At 35.3% G+C, this 20,833-nt stretch overlaps 1 protein-coding gene across 2 annotated transcripts in view; it reads left to right on the forward strand.

Moving 5' to 3' along the window:
• The window catches only part of LOC145664458 (thioredoxin domain-containing protein 11), a 506,348-nt gene that overhangs the window by 281,215 nt on the left and 204,300 nt on the right, over positions 1 to 20,833 (forward strand). For both annotated transcript variants that reach the window (XM_081731156.1, XM_081731155.1), the window contains exon 8: positions 11,833 to 12,030. In XM_081731156.1, the coding sequence (XP_081587282.1) occupies positions 11,833 to 12,030 (198 nt within the window). The remainder of the gene's footprint in view (positions 1 to 11,832; positions 12,031 to 20,833) is intronic.

The following is a 20,833-nucleotide window of genomic DNA, read 5'->3' on the forward strand; positions in this document are numbered from 1 at the left end:
TATATTGCTAAGGGGGAAACCCAATTCCGCCAAAAGTACCCCTCCTCGCCCCCCCTAAATGGGGGTAACGGGGGTAACTTTGAAATGTCAAATGGGAACATGGGTCGAGTAATACCTCGTTCGAAAGGTCTTGGAAAACTAAGTAACGCTGTACCAAAAGATGTTTCATATTGTGCACCGGTTTCAAAATGGCCGCCATAATATGGTTCGGAAACTCCAGTACCCGTAGTATGAAAACCATGGAAGGTAAATGAATGGAACAAAATTGAAATACGTAAATTTTAATACGTGAGGGCATATCGAACGGTGTGGTCCCTGTGATCCTAGTGGCCTCCCTAAAGGGGTCTTGGGGGCTAACTTCAAAATTTCAAATAGTAACATGAGTCGAGTGGTACGTCGTTCGATAAATCTTGCAAAATCTAACATATTGCAGGAGAAAACGATTGATGTGAAATGGCAGTGTTCTCAAAAGGCCGCCGAAACATAGTATCCGTATCAGAGAAAAGGTTTAGTACCCGTAGTATGAAAGCGATTGGAGATAAATCAACAAAAGAAGAACTGGAGTAGCTAACTGACGTAAGGCACATCGAGAGGTGTTGTCGGGGTGACTCCAAGGGCCAACTGAAAGGTATCCGGGGCCAACTTGAAAATTTCAAATAGCAGCTTGAAGCGAGTAACATCACATTACATAGACAAATTAATATCAAACAGCTTCTGTAAGAAAATTTTCGACATGAGACACCGTTTTCAAAATGATCGCAAGGACATGGTGACTGTGTCTAAGAAAACGTCTAGTATCCATAGTATGAATACGGTTAGACATAAATGAAAATAACGAAAATTAAATAGGAAAACCACGGAGGCGTTCCAAGGCTCGAGAATAATACAACAGAGATAAAAATATTAGAGTAAAATTGCCATAATGTATAAAGAGAAATCCAAGTCTTGCAAAATGATCTCTCCCTGCGCTCTGTATGTGAGTGGGGTGGAAAGTAAAGTGAAAGTTCAAACGAGAACTCTACTTTAATTCGTAAATTAAGGCTAACCTTACAAATAGGTATGGTGTGGTTCAAACATTTGTTTGTAAGGATGACGCTGTAGTGACTAAAAAAGAGAAACTTTTATGCAATGCGTGCTGGTTATTCAGAAAGCATTTCGGGGATATACGTACACACCGTTTCGTCCCTCAAGCTCACAATATGACATGAATGCTAATAGTTAATCAAAATGTAACTGTGGCCATCCGCGTTAACTTAGTGCACCAATTCTCTATGCATGAAGTCTGCCTTCCAAACAGCATTGGGTAGGTCAAGCGTACGCCCGAACCGTTGTCCGGTCGGACATTGAAATTTTGAAGTTAGCCCACAAGACCCCTTTAGGGAGGCCACTGGGATCACAGGGATTACATCATTTGATATGTCCTATGATATTTACGTATTTCAATTTTGTTCCATTCATTGACCTTCCATGGTTTTCATACTACGGGTACTGGAGTTTCCGAACCATATTATGGCGGCCATTTTGAAACTGGTGCACAATATGAAACATCTTTTGGTACAGCGTCACTTAGTTTTCCAAGACCTTTCGAACGAGGTATTACTCGACCCATGTTCCCATTTGACATTTCAAAGTTACCCCCCGTTACCCCCATTTAGGGGGGGCGAGGAGGGGTACTTTTGGCGGAATTGGGTTTCCCCCTTAGCAATATATAACGTGTACTTGAAACATTTCTTCTATGTTTTATCATTTTTCAGATATTTCCGCGGATTAATTAAAATGGCCCACCCTGTATATATATATATAATATAAAAGTTCTGTTATTTTTCATAATGTAAGACTTATTTACCATTAAGAATTGTTTTACAGTCGGTTCTTAAATTCACCTTCAACAGAACGTTTTTATTTACACCGAATTCAAATATATATATTCTTTTTTTTTTGAAAAATATTTGAATTTACTGCAGTAGTCGTAAAATAAACCAAGTGCAAGTAAATAAATATTATCAGTGGATCAGAAAACTAGCCTTTGGCTAACTGGGGGCCTCCGCCCCAAAACGTCCGTGTTTGCACGGCCTACGGCCTCTCATTTCTTATGTATGTCTTTGCATCAAGAGTGAATTTCGTTCATTTGCTCTCAGTATCTGCGAAATTTGGCTAGCTGGAAGCTTTTCCTCCAAACCCCCGCGACTGCTCGGCCTAAGGCCTCGCACTTCTTAAACCCACAATTCTACCGAATTTCAAGTTTCTTTTCCTATTTCAGCTACCGAAAAGATAAGATTTTGTATCCCAAGAAAACGTCCATTTAAATAACAGGAATTTCTTAATCTCTTCTTTAGTCCTCTTAAAAACTAAAAATATTCACTTCTGGCAATTTTCCTGTAGGTTAGTTTCAGATGGCTACAATCATTCCAAATTTTATCATTCTAATACTGCCGGAAGTATCCAAACATTTAGAAGTATAGAAGGTAAAGAACACAAAGAAGATTTTTCAATTGCTCATAAAACTCCACTGAGGTTGGAAATTTTTATTTTTGGCGATTTAGTTGGGTAACGCTAACGAAAACGTACAAACATAATTTCACATTTTTATTCCAATTGCAAGTACCTAAAAGATGAGATCATAGGTAAAAAAAAAAAAGAAAAAGATCCATTTAAATAACGTGGAGAATTAAATAACGTCTTTAGACCTCCTAAAAATTAAAAATATTCACTTTTGGCAATTTTCCTGTCAGTTAGTCCCGAGAAGGAGCAATCATGTTAAATTTAATTATTGTAGCCCTACATGAAATGCCCAATAATTTTTGGGTGTAAAAAATGACCCATATAAATAACATGGGAAAGAGTTTTCAGTTCTCCATAAAACCACTATAAAGTTGGGAATTTTAATTTTTAGTGATTTTGTTACATAATCCTATAGAAAACGTACAAGCATGCCGAATATTAAGTTTTTGTTCCAATTCCAAGCACCTAAGAGATTATAGGTAAAAAAAAATAAATAAAAAATATCATGGGAAAATTGTTCGCACTCCTTTAGACCCCCTAAAAATAAAAAATATTCACTTTTGGCAATTTCCCTGTCGGTTAGTCCCGGAAACCTACAATCATGCCAAATTTTAACTTTCCACGTCAACCGGAAGTACTCCTTTAATTTATGTCAGTTCATATAGTTTTATATATAGTTAGGATTGTATGTAAACGAATCCTACATTCATATGATTTAAGATAACAATAAGAATAAATTCAAGTACTGCATAATTTTAGAAACAAATATATGAGTTCCTTACCATGAAAAAATAAAAAGAACATATAAATATGATAGAGTATTTTAAAATTCCTAATCATTTCATCAATTATTTAAAAAGATTTTGTTTATCAAATAAAATATATTTAAGATCATAAGATATACAGATTTTTTTTTCTCCAAAAAGTACGCTATTTCAGTACGCTTTTATTGGTGTCATTAATAATAATAATACACTATGCGATTACGCTTATTTATTTTTTTCTTTTTCTTTCTAAATGTTTTAGCGCATATCCACTTTATCGGTGATTCTTCCGAAAGCTGTGTATCGGTTTCCCCTATGCCTGTGTTTGTACGTTACCAAACAATTGATTACAAATGTCTTGATTAAGTTTCTGTTTACATTTTAATTTCATTTAAATTTCCAATTTCAGTCTTTTCCCGTCAATTTGAAAAGCTGTGTAACCAGTTCGAAGACATACATTTGAAAAATCTATGCTCAATTCATTTATAATGTTCTGTTCATCAACACACGTATGAACATCACTGCAAGTAATTGCGATTTTACATCTGTACGGATAGTATGTATGCACAATTGAAAATATTCATGCAACATAACAGTCGAACAGTCAATAGATGTTCAGCACTAAGTAATTTCACTATTACAGCAACGTCTGCATAAAGAAGAAAATGAAGTTTCTGACTGTACAAGCAGGATTATACTTGTTTCAAAATATTCTTTCACATCTATGATGACAACGCGACGAATTCCAAATCATGCGTACGACGTCCAGCTAAATTTATCGTCATGCCGTTGTAAATTAATCCAACACTTCTACTTTTCAAGTAAGATAGTAATGCACCATTAACACCTACTTTCTTAGTATACTGGTTAGGTAAAATCACTTTCTCGCTTTCCCGCAATATTATCCACGCCTTCTTTCTATAAACTGTTGATAATATCTCCTAATCCATTGTTCTATACGACACACGAATTTCCAAATTATTTTTCTTAGTAAACATTACTGACGATGTAGTGTTAACTTTAGCTAACATTAAAAAAAAAGGCGTGCTGTTTTGCTTTGACACATTCAACAGCATCTAACAGAATGCTCTGTACATCACACACTTCCATGCGTGCTATACGTCCCATCTATGATGTCATATAACGTCATCCTCTCTCATTCGCTACTTTTTGCACATAAGACCATCCATACCTACTGTGTCACATTACATTATTATGTAATTGTCCCTACCAGGGTTGGTAAAAATCATGGTTTTTATTTAAAAAACCAAAAAACCCGTTTTTTGTTATTTAAACCAGTTTTTTTTTTTGTTTTAAATAATTTGCTCTATGTTTTTATATCACATATGGACAGAAATAAGTTTATTTCGCCTTGGTGTTATTATGCAACAACCGGGATATGCTGGAAGGGGTCACATAAGCTTCAAGTGGAATCCAAACCGCTTCTCGGCTTACATCCGAGAGAAATTGTCCTCCATTTAAACTCGAAACCGGGACTAATTGGCCACAAATGCGATACGTCTGCCGACTCACTCACGAACGACTCCTGATAAAAATACGTTGTACTGCTCTTTACATACTTGTTAATATAATTGTCAAGAGTTATTTCAGAAAGACGAAAAGATACACAATTGTACAAGTGAAACCATTATACACAATTACATACGGACAATTTCTAAGTACTGCAGAGTACAAAAGAACTAATTCATTCCAAGTTAGTTCACTACGACTTTTATTAGTCTAAGTTAAAGAAATACAACGACTTACCTTACATAGCACTCGTAGACTTCGGATTTTTGCATATTTGCATGTTTTATTCCTGATGTGATATTTCTATGCTCTTTAAACAGAAATTCATTTCAGCTGTTTTGGCGCAAAATAGCAGAGTTTTATAGTGCATATATTTGCATATTTCGGAGTTTAGTGCATGTTTATTTGGTTATTGCATATAAATGCATATTTAAAGGAAAGAACAAATTAATAATTTTTAACGTTCAACAACTTTCTTTATAAGTGGAATGTCAAGTTTCTAATATAAATAGACTCAAAATCTTTAAATGGTTCATTATTGTAGGTTTAGAATATCTTCCAAGGTCATGTGAAAGAAGAATAACAAAAGATTGGGTGATTCATCCTATTAGCAATGATGCATGAATGTCAGCTTTTTGGAAGAAGATACAAATAACGAAGTCAAATCACCTACAACAAAATTTCTACGTCTCTCATCTCGGCAGTTAAAGTTGCTACTGTTGTGTGTGTGTGGATTTGAAATTGTGTGGTCGTGTGGCTGTATAGAAATACCAAAAGAAACATCTGGGTCCATTTAGTTGTAGTGCGACATCTTCTAATTCAAATTTTAACTAACTCAGAATTTTGTCCACCTTTTGCCCATTTTTGTCCACCCAAGAAAAACTTTGGTACCATTCAACTTAACAAAGGAGGGCCATGCCAAAATTTCGGCCACTTCGATCATCTGTAGTGCAACATCTTCAATTTCGAATTTTAACTTGCTCAGAATTTTGTTCGATTTTTGTCCATTTTTGTCCACCCGAGAAAAAAATTTGTACCATTCAAATAAACGAGGGAGGAACATTTCTAATTTTCGGCCACTTCGATCACATGTAGTGCGACATCTTCAAATTCGATTTTAACTAGCTCAGAATTTTGTTCATTGTTGTCCACCCAACAAAGAAATTTGTACCATTTAAATAGACGAGAGAGGGTCATTTCAAAATTTGTCTACGTCGATTATATCTTGTCCAATTTTTGTCCACAACAAAAATGTACCATTCAAATAAACGAGGGAGAGCCATTTCAATAAATTCGGCCATTTCGATCACCTTTAGCGCGACAGCTTCAAATTCGAATTTTGATTAGCTCAGAATTGTATCGAATTTTTGAACATTTTTGTACCACGAAGAATAAATTCTGTGCTACTGAAATAAACCAGGGAAGGTCATTTAAAAAATTGACCACTTAGATCACCTGTAGTGAGACATTTTCAAATTCGAATTTCAAGTATCTTGGTGGTACAAAAACGTACAAAAAAATAGGGAAAATTCTAAGATAGATAGAGTTCGAATTTAAAGATATCACACTCCTGGTGATCGAAGTGGCCAAAATTTTGAACTGGTCCTCTTTTGTTAATTTGAATGGTACAAATTTTTTATGGTACAAAATGTACGGAAATTGAATAAATTCTGAGCTAATTAAAATTCGAATTTGAAGATGTCGCACTGCACGTAATTGAAGTGGTCAATTTTTGATATGACCCTCCCTCGTTTATTTTCATGGTACAGTTGTTTTGTTGGTGGTACATGAATGCACAAAAGTTGAACAAAATTTTAATCTTGTTAAAATTCGAATTTAAAGATGTCGCACTACAGGTGATCGAAGTGGCCAAATTTGAAATGACCCTCCCTCGTTTATTTGAATTGTACATTTTTTCTAGGGTGGACAGAAATGGACAAGAATTGGATAAAATTCTGAGATAGTTAAAATTCAAATTTGAAGATGTCGCACTACAGCTGATCGAAGTGGCCGACATTTTCAAATGGCAAGGGATGCGCACGAGACGAGTCGAGACAGGATTTTCCTGACAAAATTCTAGTCGAGACGAGTCGAGACACGGCTCTTCCAATAGAGAAATATACATTTTTCGAGTCGAGACATCTTTTACAGCACATTTTCGAGATGAGACAGCCACAAATCTTGCATCGTGCGCATCCCTAAATGACCCTCCTTTGTTAATTTGAATGGTACAATCGTTTTCTTGGGTGGACAAAAATGGACAAAAATTGGACAGAGATGTCGCACTACAACTAAATGGGCCCGAAAAATCTTCTGGAACAGTGGATTGAAGTTGAGAGACGTTAACAATTCAAGAAGAAAATATATGATGCAAAGTGTATGCTAAACAAGTAATATTTTCAAAGTAAGCAAGCTTGATTTCAGAAGATGGCATTTCTATTATTTTCGACAGCAAAAGCTCAAACGTCAGCAGCGCTCAATTTTTTGGCCTCCTTATATTTTCAAAGCAGTCCAAGCCTAATAAGGAGTTTATACAACTGTGAAATAACTCAGATGGGGCTTTTTTAAAATACTCGACAGAGTTCATCCTAAAGAAACCTTTGAAGAATGTATTTCAGGAAGAAATGAACAACCCTTTGGAAATGAGCTCTAAATTAATTAAAATATTTGCTTTACAAAATCCAAAACTTGTCACAGCAGTTACTTTCTGAAAGAAGGAGATAAGTTCCCAAGTTTTCCTGTAAGGAGTTTATGAGAGTATTTAAATATAAGCTTGTGTTGATTTGATACACACCTCGGTTTCTCGAAACGTAACTTTCCTACTAAGCCTTCTGTTATGTTTTCGATAACTATACCTTCTTCCTATTCATGCTCCATGTCTCGCTCAAATCACTTTATTCCATTTAAAAGTATCAATATTATACATTGCAAATTAGTACTGTTTGAAACGGCCAATGTTACGCTAGAAGAAAATATATTGGGATTTACACATAATTGGATACAAAAAGTAATTTCAAGTGGATTTATTTTCTTTCAAACAAGAACATAAGGTTTTTGATTACAGAAAAACTGCCTTCAACAGGTCCCTTATTAAACGGAAATTTATTTTAAACGGAAATATTTCACCGTCCCATGAATTTAAAGGTAAATGAACATGGTTAAATTCTCTTGATTAGGCGAAACCTGTGTTGCGAAGAACAGATGTTAAAATATATTTTTAATGGAAAGATGGAAAGTTTCAATTCCGGAATGTAGCCGGAATTTTCAAGCATTTAGAAAATTTTTCGACATTTTGTAAAAGGTTAGATATATGAACTACGTTTTCTGTAAAGGTCTTCGTTTAGTTGTTACAAGACCCGAAACCAGCCACAGAGGTTTGGGTGGGCATGAATATGTTAGGGGGGTCAAGTCATCAAAAATTTTCTCACAAATATCTAAATTCTGTTTTTTGTATTGAGGTCTGGAGGGGTCACGAAAAGTTTTGGGGGGGCTGGCCTCCTAGCCCCCCTGTAGTTGCGAGCTTACTTGTTGCCCTACATATTTAACCTTTAATCCACCGCCATGTAAGGCCCTAGATACAGTGCGACTTTTTGAACGAAGTGCAATTCACATAGTAATTTTCAAATACCAATAACTCGTTCTCTAGCTGGTTTACAGACATGGAACAAGGAGCATAATATACACAATAGTTCAAAAGGGAGCCAACAGTAGAGGGAAAAGCGCTGAAAAGAGCATAGCATCTCCTTTTTGTCTTGGCCTTTGAAACCGTAGGTAGGATTTTTTTTTTTTTTATTGTAAGTTTTATGTGTATTAATTCGAAGCACAAATAAATACTGTAACTGAATACGGTAGGCCTATGTACACCACTTTATTTTATCTCGCTATATCCATGATAAGTATGTACATCACTTAATTTTTTAAAACATCTTCGTTAACTTTAAAACCTTTAACGGAAATTTTCGCGAGTCCTGTTCAATTTCGCTAGGTAGATGTTTTATTATATGCTTATGCCAGAAATGTTTATTTACTTCTCTCAGTATATTTATTCTTTATTGACAGATACTTGGTGCATTATTTTTTTATTTGCAAATATATATATATATATATATATATATATATATATATATATATATATATATATATATATAATGTTATATAAGTAGATGTATATTTTAATTTCACATCCAGACTGTGAACTGTTTGAACCCGAAGAAACCAAATTTATTCAAGAAACCGTGGACGCTTGCGGAGCTAGAAACATTAAAAGCGACCATGCGTTTATCAATACTCATTTCAGTTTGATTTCAAAGATCATAACGAGGTTAGAAGAGCGATGATTAGGACTTTGTAGTGCATTTCAGCAGTTTGATTCAACAACGAAAGAGACACCACCAAAACCAATCGGACAAGCGTTGTTTCGAAATGCACAGTCAATAGACGCGAAAAATCCTGGCATAAAATTTTTGCCTAAAGTAAATAAAGTGTTCATGGGAACAACGACGCACGAGTTTCAGATTTATCGCCAAGTAACATTGCTTCTTTGAAATACAGTCTCTTAACGACTCGTGACACGGAAGGGACATTTTCCATATACAGTAATGTTTTGACTGATAAATGCAGGGTTTTGCCAAAAAGCATGGAAAAATACATAGTTGTGCATTGTAGCATGAGTGCGTCATAGTTATACACCAAGTATAGGCCATGTAATACACCTTTTTTCTCTTTTTCCGCATTTAACTTTAGCTTTTGAATGGTGCATACTTACTAATTTTAGTGCATATTTTCAGTGCATATTTTCGTCATTTTTAGCGCATATTTGCATGCATATTTTGCCGTTTTTTAGTGCATATCGATCCGAAGTCTACATATCAGTAAGAAAAGTGAATAAAGATACGAATTATTTGAGTCCACTTTGGCTCTCACCCATTTATACATAAATAGATACCAAAGATACTTCTAATTTCAATAAATGCCTCTCGTGGGATTTGTATGACCCCTCCTCCCAAAAAAGTACGGCATTTCGATGTATTTTATCAATAATAAACATTATTGAAACGAAACAATATTTAGAATTTTCCTTTTATTGCAACTGCATAACATTAATAACAAACTATTAAAAAAATCACAAAAGAAATATTCATAAACTTATAAAAAAAAAACATAAGTGGCTTTTGTATAATAATCTCTGAGTAATGAATGGGGAATTTAGGTCTGAAGATAGTACGAATAATATACGGGAGTGAAACGTGATAACCCACAAATGTGTGTTCATCAAGATTTTACGAATAGTTACACTTTTACGAACATTTTTCGTTTTTTGGTTTAAACCAGTTTTTTTTTTTTTTTTTTAATAGAGATGATTCGCCCTCGTAATTCTACGAGTGTGTATGGAAGTGGGAATGGGAGGGGCGTAAACATTGTGTTGTACGAAAGAGAATGGTACTTACGAGGGATAATACTCCCCGACGCTTCTTCATGTTCAAATTTATTGATAAAGTTATCTCAGAACGGGAGATGCTTTGATTGGATCATTAGGCTAGTTTCTTTAATAGCTCCTGTGTTTGCGATACAGTTGTAGCCGTTTTTGTAGAATCTTTCTTACTTTTGTCTTTGGTATGCTCAATTCTCGACTGCCTCTCTGCACAAATTTCTTGGACCGTCTTACAAACATTCCATGCACTTTTTTCAACAGTCTTTTAAAACTTGGCCTGTCTGCGTGATCTTTCCTTTCATGGTAGGTGCAACCTCCTTGTTTGTAAGGGCAATACCTTCATCCATACATTTCCACCAATTGCCGGAATTTCAAAGGTGATGTCACACATCACATAATACAGGTAGTTTCGCAAGAATGAGAGTACTGACTGGACATCTGTAAGGTAACACGCGGAGCACACATTTGATTACTTTGTTTTAAAAAAAAATCCAACTTCATTTTTTCAATTGTTTCGTATTTATCTCGTCTCCCTTTAGCATTAATCAGGATGAAGCTACACGCGTGCTAGTTCGTGCAAGTTAACCAGCAATTCGTGCACATTCTGTATATATTCTACTTTTTTCTCTTCTTGGAATTATTTTTCATAGGGAAGTGTTTCCCGGATAATATCATATTGGTTGCTAAAATGAGTTTCTGGCTTTGTTCACATTCTAAAAGGAAAAAAAAAAAAAAAAGAAGAAGAAGATAGGTTTAGATTGTTTTTGACCCTTTAGATATGATTGCTGTGATCTTTCAGAAAACTGTGATCTAAAGTTAAATACAGTTATCACTTAAGTTCTTGCTTTTACCAAGTTGTCCGATTCCTAATGGTATTAAGTAGAAAAATATGTCCGTTATTGGAAAAAGAAAAGGACACTATTACGAGAAATTTAAGATTTATTTATTTATTTTCCTACTTTATATAAACAAAAATCTAATACAAGAAATTATAATTAGAGACACTTTTCTAAAACAGAGCAACAAGCAAGTGGAACGCTTTAAGGTGATATCGTATAGTTGCATTTTCGTGTCTTCCTTTGTCTGGCAATCTTATCACTTTTGTCAGTGTGTGACAAGAATTTCTTATTTAGAGTTACATTATTATCATTTAGAGTCCGAACACACACATTAAAAGAACTAACATTTTTCTTTCGTTCTTTGTTATTTATTGAAATTTTCTGTCAGAGTATAATATTACAACTCCATCTGCTAAAAATACATGTAAAAATATGTATTTGGAACAACCTTGTATAGAAGATATAGCTCAACACGCATCTTTTGAGATTATAAGAAAGGTTATTAATACAACACAATGTAACTGATTGTAAATATAAATTTATACTAGTAAATAATGACTCCTTTCTCAAGAAAAAATAGTGTCAAATTAATTAGTACACATGTCAGTAAAATGTATCTCATTGTGTAGGTAGATATTTTAACTCAAAAGGTAATTGAGCGAACGTAATTGTACTCGTAGTGTTTAACTGTATGATTTAGAGTGGTAAAGGCTTAGGTGTTATAATTGAATAGAAAATATACTTATTTGCGCTTGTCTCTTTGTAGAGTGAAACTCATTACATAATGGATAAACCATTTGGTAGAGAATCTATAGTAGAATTTATTGTGGATTTCACTGCTGGACGATTGAAGCGTGCTCTACGTTATCAGATGCCGAACAAAAAGTGCGATAAACGCTCCTGTGTTTGCATTCAAGAACTAACCTCAGAAACCTTTCAATATGTTGCATTAAATAGTACAAAGGTAAGTAGCTGGTTGATAGTTTTTAATTGATTTTTACAGTATGTATCTTATAAAACAGCAATGTAAAGAAATATAATTGGGGTGTAGGCTAAATCTCATAGTCTTTCGTATAACAATGGATACAGTCATATTTTATGCTTATTTTTATTTAATTGAAACTAGCAAATAGGGCATATCAAACTGTCGTGAAGATAAATCAAAATCTTTTTTTCATAATTCAAAGAAGTAGATATAACAGCGAGACTATATCAAATATAATTCACGTATCGTTGAAAGAATGAGGTTCCGATAAGAGATTTAGAAAATCAGTCTTTCTTGAAATAATTACAAATATTACCTGCAGTATGCTTATATTTCAATGGTCGTTAAACTTATGAAGCTTCTGAACACCGTACCATTTTTAAATTCTGTTGTGAGCTACCAACAACAACAACAAAACTTTTTTTCTTTTTTTTTAAAAAAAGCTTACATTTGTTATTCTCTATAAACTTACATTTATTAGTTAGCCAACCGAAGCGTTAACGCGATCTATCGAAAATGTTCTCGCGAGCTTGTAGTAGCTCGTGATCGAAGGTTTGGCGATTACTGCTATATTTGTATGTATAGGTTGATTTACATTTATGACAAGTAAACAATTAAAATCATTAATCGAAATACGCGAGGTGCTATCATCTCTCACTGTCTTAAACACAAGTCAGTAAATAATAAACGAATAGTCGATTAGAAAATGGTAGAGGGTGTTTGGTGTAGTGTTATAAAATTTCCGGAAATTTTAAACCTGCTGCTAAAAAAAAGTTTTTTTTTTCTTTCGGTTTCTTTCCGGGAAAATTGGAAAAATTGGGGAAAATAACAAAAATCTTTGTATTAGGTTAGTTTTACTAGTAATGGAACCGTTTTTTTTTTTTTTTTCGAACACGTGAAAAATTGCAGTGAGAAATTTCAATATTGTGAGTATTTAAAAAAGAAGCATTCGAAAATAAAACTGTTGTAATTATTCGTGAAAATTAATAGTCTGCACTCATTCCCTTTATGTGCCTTTTACTCATTTACTTCTGGTTCTGCATTAATTACAGAACTTTTACAGCTGCATACACATCTACCATCATGAAGCATTTCTGTTGCAACAAATAGTGTTCTTGAATGAAACTGAGTTCTTAATGCGCTCTTTGATCTGATAAAATTTTTTAATTTTAAACCAAATTACTTCTTAAAAGAAAGAGCAGTAGGCAAATATCACTAATACTCATGCACTACGACATATAAAATAATTACTATTATTTAATATTCAAATACAGACTTCAATTTAAACTTTATGTACAAAATTTTATATGTAAACAAATACCTGTCTTCTAGTGCGACAAATTATCTCTATATATAAAAATGAAAGTGACTATATTTGTAACTTAACAACTCTTGAACCACCAGACTGATCTCGATAAAAATTTTCAACATAATGAAGTTCGGGCCTGGGATGGATTTTACCATTTCACTTTGAAGGCGTAACTTGGAGGAAGGAAGTGAGGATATATATTGAAAATTACCGATCTTAGTGTCGAACCCATAGTTTTCGGTGATACAAGATGAACAGTGACACTTCCGATGAAGCTTAAATTCAAATTCAGCACTGCAACTTGGGGGAAGGGAGGGGGGATATATAAATATATAATGATGGACAATGACCGATATTAGTGTCAAATCCATAGTAGTCGGGGAGCCAGGGGTCCTCCCATGTGCACCCCCCCCTGATCCTATGAGACCATACTTTTTTAAATCTTCATAGTCTAAAGAAAATTTATAGCTATGTTCCCAAGAAAACAAACTGGCTCTACACCTAAAGAATTGCCCTTATTTAGTAGAACCTATGTACGTCTGCCTGCAAAATAAAGAAAATAGTTAACCTTTATTTTGATGGATTTATTCCTCCCCTAAATATCGCATCGTCATAAATGATACATCATTGAAAAGCTTATGGAACACAGATTTCAACGGGGTAATGCTTCCACATTTCGTGCTTCATTCCTAGAAGAAGAAGAAGAAAAAAACCTGAAAATTTTTGAAAAATTCTGAAAATTCTAAGATTTGTGGGCAGTTGGCAACCCTTGCACTTGCTGCACGTCAACGAAATAATTTCTGCGTATGCTCTAGATAGATATGTCAAACATATGCAACAATCATAGAGTTCAGCAAAACACAACGTGAGAAAAAAAATCAGAACCTCAAATTTCTTTCGGGCTATTTTTATTAGACTTACAAAACAACTCCTATTACCCCTCAATATTATCCCCCCTTCTATTAGAACTACGCACCATGAATCTTCGTTATTACGTTTGATATCCTCCAATAACAATTCTGATTAAAAAATAGTTACTTTGCCCAATTGGGGGGGGGGGGGAGATATAGCCTTTAGATTGCAATTAGAATGGTACGCTATTAGTATCAAAGATTTTTTTTTTTTTTTTTTTTTTTTACAATTTCTGGCGTTACCAACCCTTACAGTGCATGTTAGTTTAATTATTTTTATAGGAGTAAGATGCAATGTATCTGTATATGCTGCCGAAGGAGATAAAATGAAATATTCACTGTACAATAGACAAATCAAATTAGGGGCACTTCTGCAGTAATTCAGCAAACGCAATCACTTTTACAATCACTATCACTTTCATAACTGAAAAGGTTTCTCAGTGCAAAAAGTGTATTCAGCAACGGGTCAATTAAACAGGCCTTTGAGGGAAAAGTCAACGTTTGCTTCCATTGAAAGGATGAGATCTTTGTCTTGGCATTTGTTTCTTACTATGAGCAGCCTAAGTTCATCAATTGAGGAACATTTTCTAGATCCATAAAGGACGCATGTAAATTCCTCTAGGAGTGAAACTAATTTGTCATCTACTGTCCATGATGCTCCAAGTTTTTGGAAAGCTGCAAGATAAGGTTGATACTTCTGAGAGAGCAGCATTTTTAAGGTTTGATCTTTCCTTTTCCTTTGAAGGCACTTGTTGAATCACACCCTGTAAAGGCATGAAGCCCCAGTAAAGCAGAACACTTCTCAGCACCATAATCCTCTGACAGTTTACTAACATTAGGTAACCTTTTCTTGTTACCATATCCTGATTGAAACAATATTTTGCATCTGATGTTACTTGCATGAGCAAGCAATATATATATAAAAAAAAATGTCACTATCAGGACTTTTAACTCTCACTTCCTCGTAACCCATTTCAACAGCATACATGCAATAGATAATGACTCTCGTATCTGTTTCTTCTTGGTTTGATGTCAGTTCTGGTATCAATACGGCTTCTTTGGAAACAGGGAGATTGAAAGCTTCACCATTCTTTACTGAAATAAAATTGCGAGTTCCTATCAAATCCTTTACTTCTTTCTCTGTTGACCAAATATCATGCAGAACATTTACTAACCGTTGCTTATTTTCTTCATTTTTCAAAAACAATTTCCAGTCTTTTAGGTTTCTTGGATTTCGGGCCTGACACAATCAACTTTTCTGCTTCACCTCTTCGTTTTCTTTCCAAAGTTTTTACTGATATCTTGCTGTACATATCAGTACTGAAGATGACATCACCTTGTTTAGAAGTCATATGGAAAATCTTCAAAGCTATGTCCTTGAAAGTTGGTGGAATTTCTTTCAAAATGTGAAAGTATGCATTACCATCTTTGACAGTCAACATTTTTGGATCAGGGGGAAAAGCCTCATCACAAACATCTTTTGCAAAGTACAAAAACGACTTGGCTTTGGTAGTCTTGGCAAGAAATCCATTAGTGGTACCGATGCTGTATGGTATTGGTGACAAAGAATATGTCATAAGCTGCTTCAAATCTATCTTCATGTCTTTTTCTTGTGCCTTCACTTGTAGCTGAGATAGAATATTTCCTTGATGTCTGTACTCTATAACTTTGTTTGTACTTGTTGCCACCTTGACACTAATTTGCATGTCTGCCATAGTTTTCAAGTTCAGTTTTTTGATGCTCTCAAAAAATTTCTCATTCTTTTTCAGTCGCTCTTCCACAAAAGTATCTCTGGCACCTTTCCCTAGCTGTTCAGCTTGAAGAATATATTCCTCAATATTTGGAGACACAGAAACACCTGAAGATCTTACATATAACCGATCTTCTTTAATGTCAAAGGGATTCATGTAACCTACAAGGGCTTCTATTACTCCCAATACTTTCTTGTGCCCTCTTTCAGTTGCTGATCTTCCTAAGTCTCGATGAATATTTCCTTTTCTATTTTTGATACAAGCCATATGCAAAGTTGCTCCTAACATTTCCGAACGCATATGTGTTGTCAGTATCCATCTTTGGTATGCACCATAGTTCCTTGTGATTCCGGTCAACCCTACCCCACTACCTCCAACATCTCCTCTTGACTTTGCATGCTTCATGAATATTTCTTCCATGGTTTTATCTACATCTGTTCTACACCCTGGAACCATACTCCTCGCAACACTGAAAGCACCCATTTTTAACAGTTCCTTTGCACCTGGGTGAGTATGTTCAATGTTAGCTAACATAACTGAAAACATTGTAGTATATCGTGCATAGTTTTGAGCAGAGTAGCTAAAGAACAAAGGTAACATTAAATGTAAACACTCTGCATACAGATAAAAGTCATTTTTCTTAACAGCTTCATGAAGTTGCAAAACCAGCCACACATGATCCATAAATGACACCCAAAACTGAGCTGTTTTACCAAGTGATCCCTTTTTAACTTCTTGTCTGAAATCTTGATATTCTTTACAAAAGTGAGCAACTTTTTCATTCTGCATGATCAAATTAATGCTGTCATGATTGGGTTCTAATATTGCTTGCTTAAAATAATCTTTCAAATTTTCCAACATATTCAAATCATCTTTTTTATTAAACTGAAAGGTTTTGAGAAGCATTCTTTCCAAAGCTTCAAGAACTATTTTATAGCAATACATAGCTCCACTGTAGTTCTTGCCACTCAATACTCCTTTCATCGATCCCGATGTCATTAGTCCAGCTTCTATCATAACATCATCTAAACCTGACCCTGTCATTTTCTTTCCTATAACTGAGAAATAGGCACATGTTAAATGAAAGGTGCCTAAAAGAATTATATGCTTCCAGTATTCCAAAGGAGAGTTCCAAATTAATGGAAATGCTTTCATGCACACACCTAAGTCAAAGGTTGTGATTGCATAATCTTGCCCAACAGCTTGAGAAGCTTCTTCTGCTAATCTCAAACATTGCTTCACTGTACTGTAGTCTGTGATTGGCTTGTAAATGACTGGATAGTAACCTATGATTGTGAGCTTCTTGGGTGGGCTCACCAGCGATTGACTGAAATCCACTCCATCCAGGTATTTTATTCAAATCAGATGTTTCCTGAGACCTTAGCCACACCCAACACAAGTTGTTTTAAAGACTTCTTGAGAAAGCTGATTCCCCTCTGAATAATGAATTTGATACATGACTAACTTAGGACTGTTTCGAATGTGTACAAAGTAATCAAGTAACTCATGGTTAATTGTTAAATTCAAGCTTCTCTGTTTGGTCCTACTTCTGTATCTTTGATACATTCACTTTCTGATGTCATCTTCCTCTACTTCCTGCAGCATTATTCCATGAGCTGTATGAACAGAGCCAGCACCTGTCAATTCATTCACATGTTGGTCAAAATTATCAAACTCAGAATGAAAAAGAAATTTCCCACTTGGCCTCATTACGATAGCATCAGATACAACAGAAGATTTGTTCAAAACCTCATTAGCCATCGCAGTCTCTGCCTCTAAACTAAACCAATACGATTCACAATGACCCAGTTTATTGAGGAGGGTTATTTGTTCCTTCTTGGAAATAAATGTCTAAGACTCAGGCAGAGTAACACATGCTTTGGCATCTTCCATTGTCCATTGGTTGTGGCCCGGCAGATGTCTTGGTCTATTGAAGAAATAAGTTTCTTGGTTTTATAACTTTGCTTTTCCTTTCTGTTGGACATGACAATGGACAGAAAATTTCTTAAATTCTTCGGAACTTTGACATCTTGGTCAAGTTCTTTTGCCGTTGGTGACCACTTAAGGTCTCCTTCCGCTCTGAATGTTCTAATGATAGAATCATGAAGATTTCTGGCCGCATTCTCAATGCTATTCTCTGATCCTAGATGAAAAGCCATTTGGACTGCGGTATCAGTATCAAGGGACTTACTGTAAACAAGGACAGCTTGAAAACACTTGCTCTGAGTTAATGAGATGTGTTGGCTGATTTCATGTTTCAATAATTTTGCCTTTAGTATTTCAGATCTATGATTTGGATTCCGACAATTTGACTTTTCTAATTCTGCAATGTACAAACCATTTAAATCTTTAAGTTTCATAATCAATTTGAGTTGTATGACTTTCATTCTAACTTCTTCAAGAACTACTTCAAAAGCATTTTTGTGTGCTTCCTCCATCTGCATTTGTATCAGCTTTTGTTCTTCATTCTTAGTTCTCCAATGGGTATCAATATTACAGTAAGACTTCCTACAAGATGGATGAAATCTGGCTTCAACTGCAAATAAATCAACATTTCTGATTCTCCTTAAAAGCTTTTCATCACCTTTCGCTTCAGCACATATTAGAACAGTGTTTCCACCACCATACTCGAAGAGAGATGTTTTTTCACTTGTTCTGGCTTTATTCTTATAAATGCGTTTAGGTTCAACTACATTACAGAAAATGCAATCAGGCTGGAAGAGGATTCGATCTTTAGACTGTGTTCGTCTTGACGTTGAGTGACTCTTCTCATCTTGGACTGAGGAGGTAGATGTTTCAGCTTTAAGTCGATCAAGGTTTTTTGATAATTTTTTGATAACACTCCCTGTGATAACCATCTCTTTCTTGCACAGTATCTGGAATTTGGGAACAGATCTCATCAAGTCTTTCTGTTGGTGACGTTTGTAACTGTCTTTTTCTTTCCACTTGCAGTAACTTATCAATCCGTTCTTGCGCATTGGGTAATTTCAAAATATGAGTGAAATGTCCACCTTTACACGGTAACGGGGGGGGAAACGGGTCACTAGGTCGTCAACCTGTCATATTCAGACCTTCAAACGCCTCATACAGGGCGATCTTCAGTACTATCGGATATCCAGCTGTTATCCTGCTTTCTATTCCACCAACGTCTATAATTTTTTGGAGACTCTTAATGTAAAAATATAATGTACTCATTAGTGTAATTTTGTTTGCGTAAGATAATAGCAAGTGTTGCCAGTGCAGTTGTTCCCAATATATATTTCAATTTCTTGAGTTTCTTCTTCCTCCTCTTCTACAAATATCCTAACATTTGTACAAATGTTACTTCGCTGGACTCTGTGTTGAAGAAAGTTTGCAACGAAATGTAGTTCATGGTCCTGTGTTAAATAGGGAGATCACCAGAGTCATCAATGTGAGTACCATTTCTAGCCCTTAAAAAAAACCCTATTCAGGGCGGTCCTCAGTACTGACGTGTATCGAATTTTTATCTCGCTTTCTATTGCACCAATGTATATGATTTTTAAATATTATTGACACCAAGGTACATTGTATACATTAGAGTGATTTTGCCTGCGTACGATGGTAGCAAGTGTTGCCAGCATTCCACGATTTCCAGAAAACGTCTTTTTTTCGATTTTTTGCGGGGTTTCTTCCTCTTATTCTTCTACAAATAACGCACAATTTCCTCACTTGTTACCTCATTGGAATTTACGTAAAATAAGCTTTCCAACGAGGTATTATTCATGGCCCTGTGATAATTAGGGGAATCTCGAGGACCGTCAAAGTGAAGGTCTACGCTTTCCGTGAAATACCTGCTGGTCTTATAAAGGTTAAAAAGAAAGGCCCGCTATTTTATAGTAGAGCCAGTTTTCTTTTTTGGGAACATGGCTTAAAATTTTCCTTGGACTGTAAGTAATATAAAAATATATGTCGCAAAGGATCAGGGGGGGGGTGCACATGGAGGACCCCTGGCTCCTCCCCTATAGTTTTCGGGGTTGCTGAGATGAACAGTAACACTTCCGATGCTGTTTGAATAAAAGTTCAGGCCCAGAACTTAGGGGGGAGGGAAGGGGAGATATAATAATGATTGAAAATAGCCGATATCAGTGCCGAATCCATACTTTTCTGGGTCGCTGAGCTAAATAGTGACACTTTCGATGCCGTTTAAATCCAAATTTATCCCCGCAAATTGAGAGGGGGGGGGAGATACATAAAAATAATGAAAATTATCAATATTAGTGTGAATCCATAGTTTCCAGGGCCGCTGAGATGAACAGTGACATTTCCGATGCAGTTTAAATCCAAATTCAATGCCAAAACTTTAAGGAGGGGGAAGGGGGTGATATAGTAAAAAATGCTCGAAAATGACTGATATTATTATCGAGTCGATGGTTTTTGGGCTCGCTGAGATGAGCAGTGACACTTCTAAAACCAAATTCAGCGCCGTGATCTGGGGGAGAGGAGAAATATATACAAATGATCGAAAATGACTTATATTAGTGTCGAATCCGTAGTTTTCGGGGTGGCTGATACTAGTGTCGAATTCATAGTTTTTGGGGTCCCTAACACTTCCGATGCCAAATCACCGTTTAAATCCAAATTCACCCTCGCAACTTGGGGGCGGGGGGGAGATATATAAATATGATCAAAAATGACTGATATTAGTGTCGAATCCATGGGTTTTAAGGTCCTGAGATGAACATTAACACATCCGATGCTGTTTAAATCCAAATTCAGCGCCACAACTTGGGCGAGGAAGAAGGGGTGGATATATAAAAATGATCGAAAATGGCCGATATTAGTGTCGAATC

This window comes from Thermobia domestica, chromosome 11 (genome assembly GCF_964235325.1).
Source record: "Thermobia domestica chromosome 11, izTheDome1.hap1.1, whole genome shotgun sequence".
NCBI lineage: Eukaryota > Metazoa > Arthropoda > Insecta > Zygentoma > Lepismatidae > Thermobia > Thermobia domestica.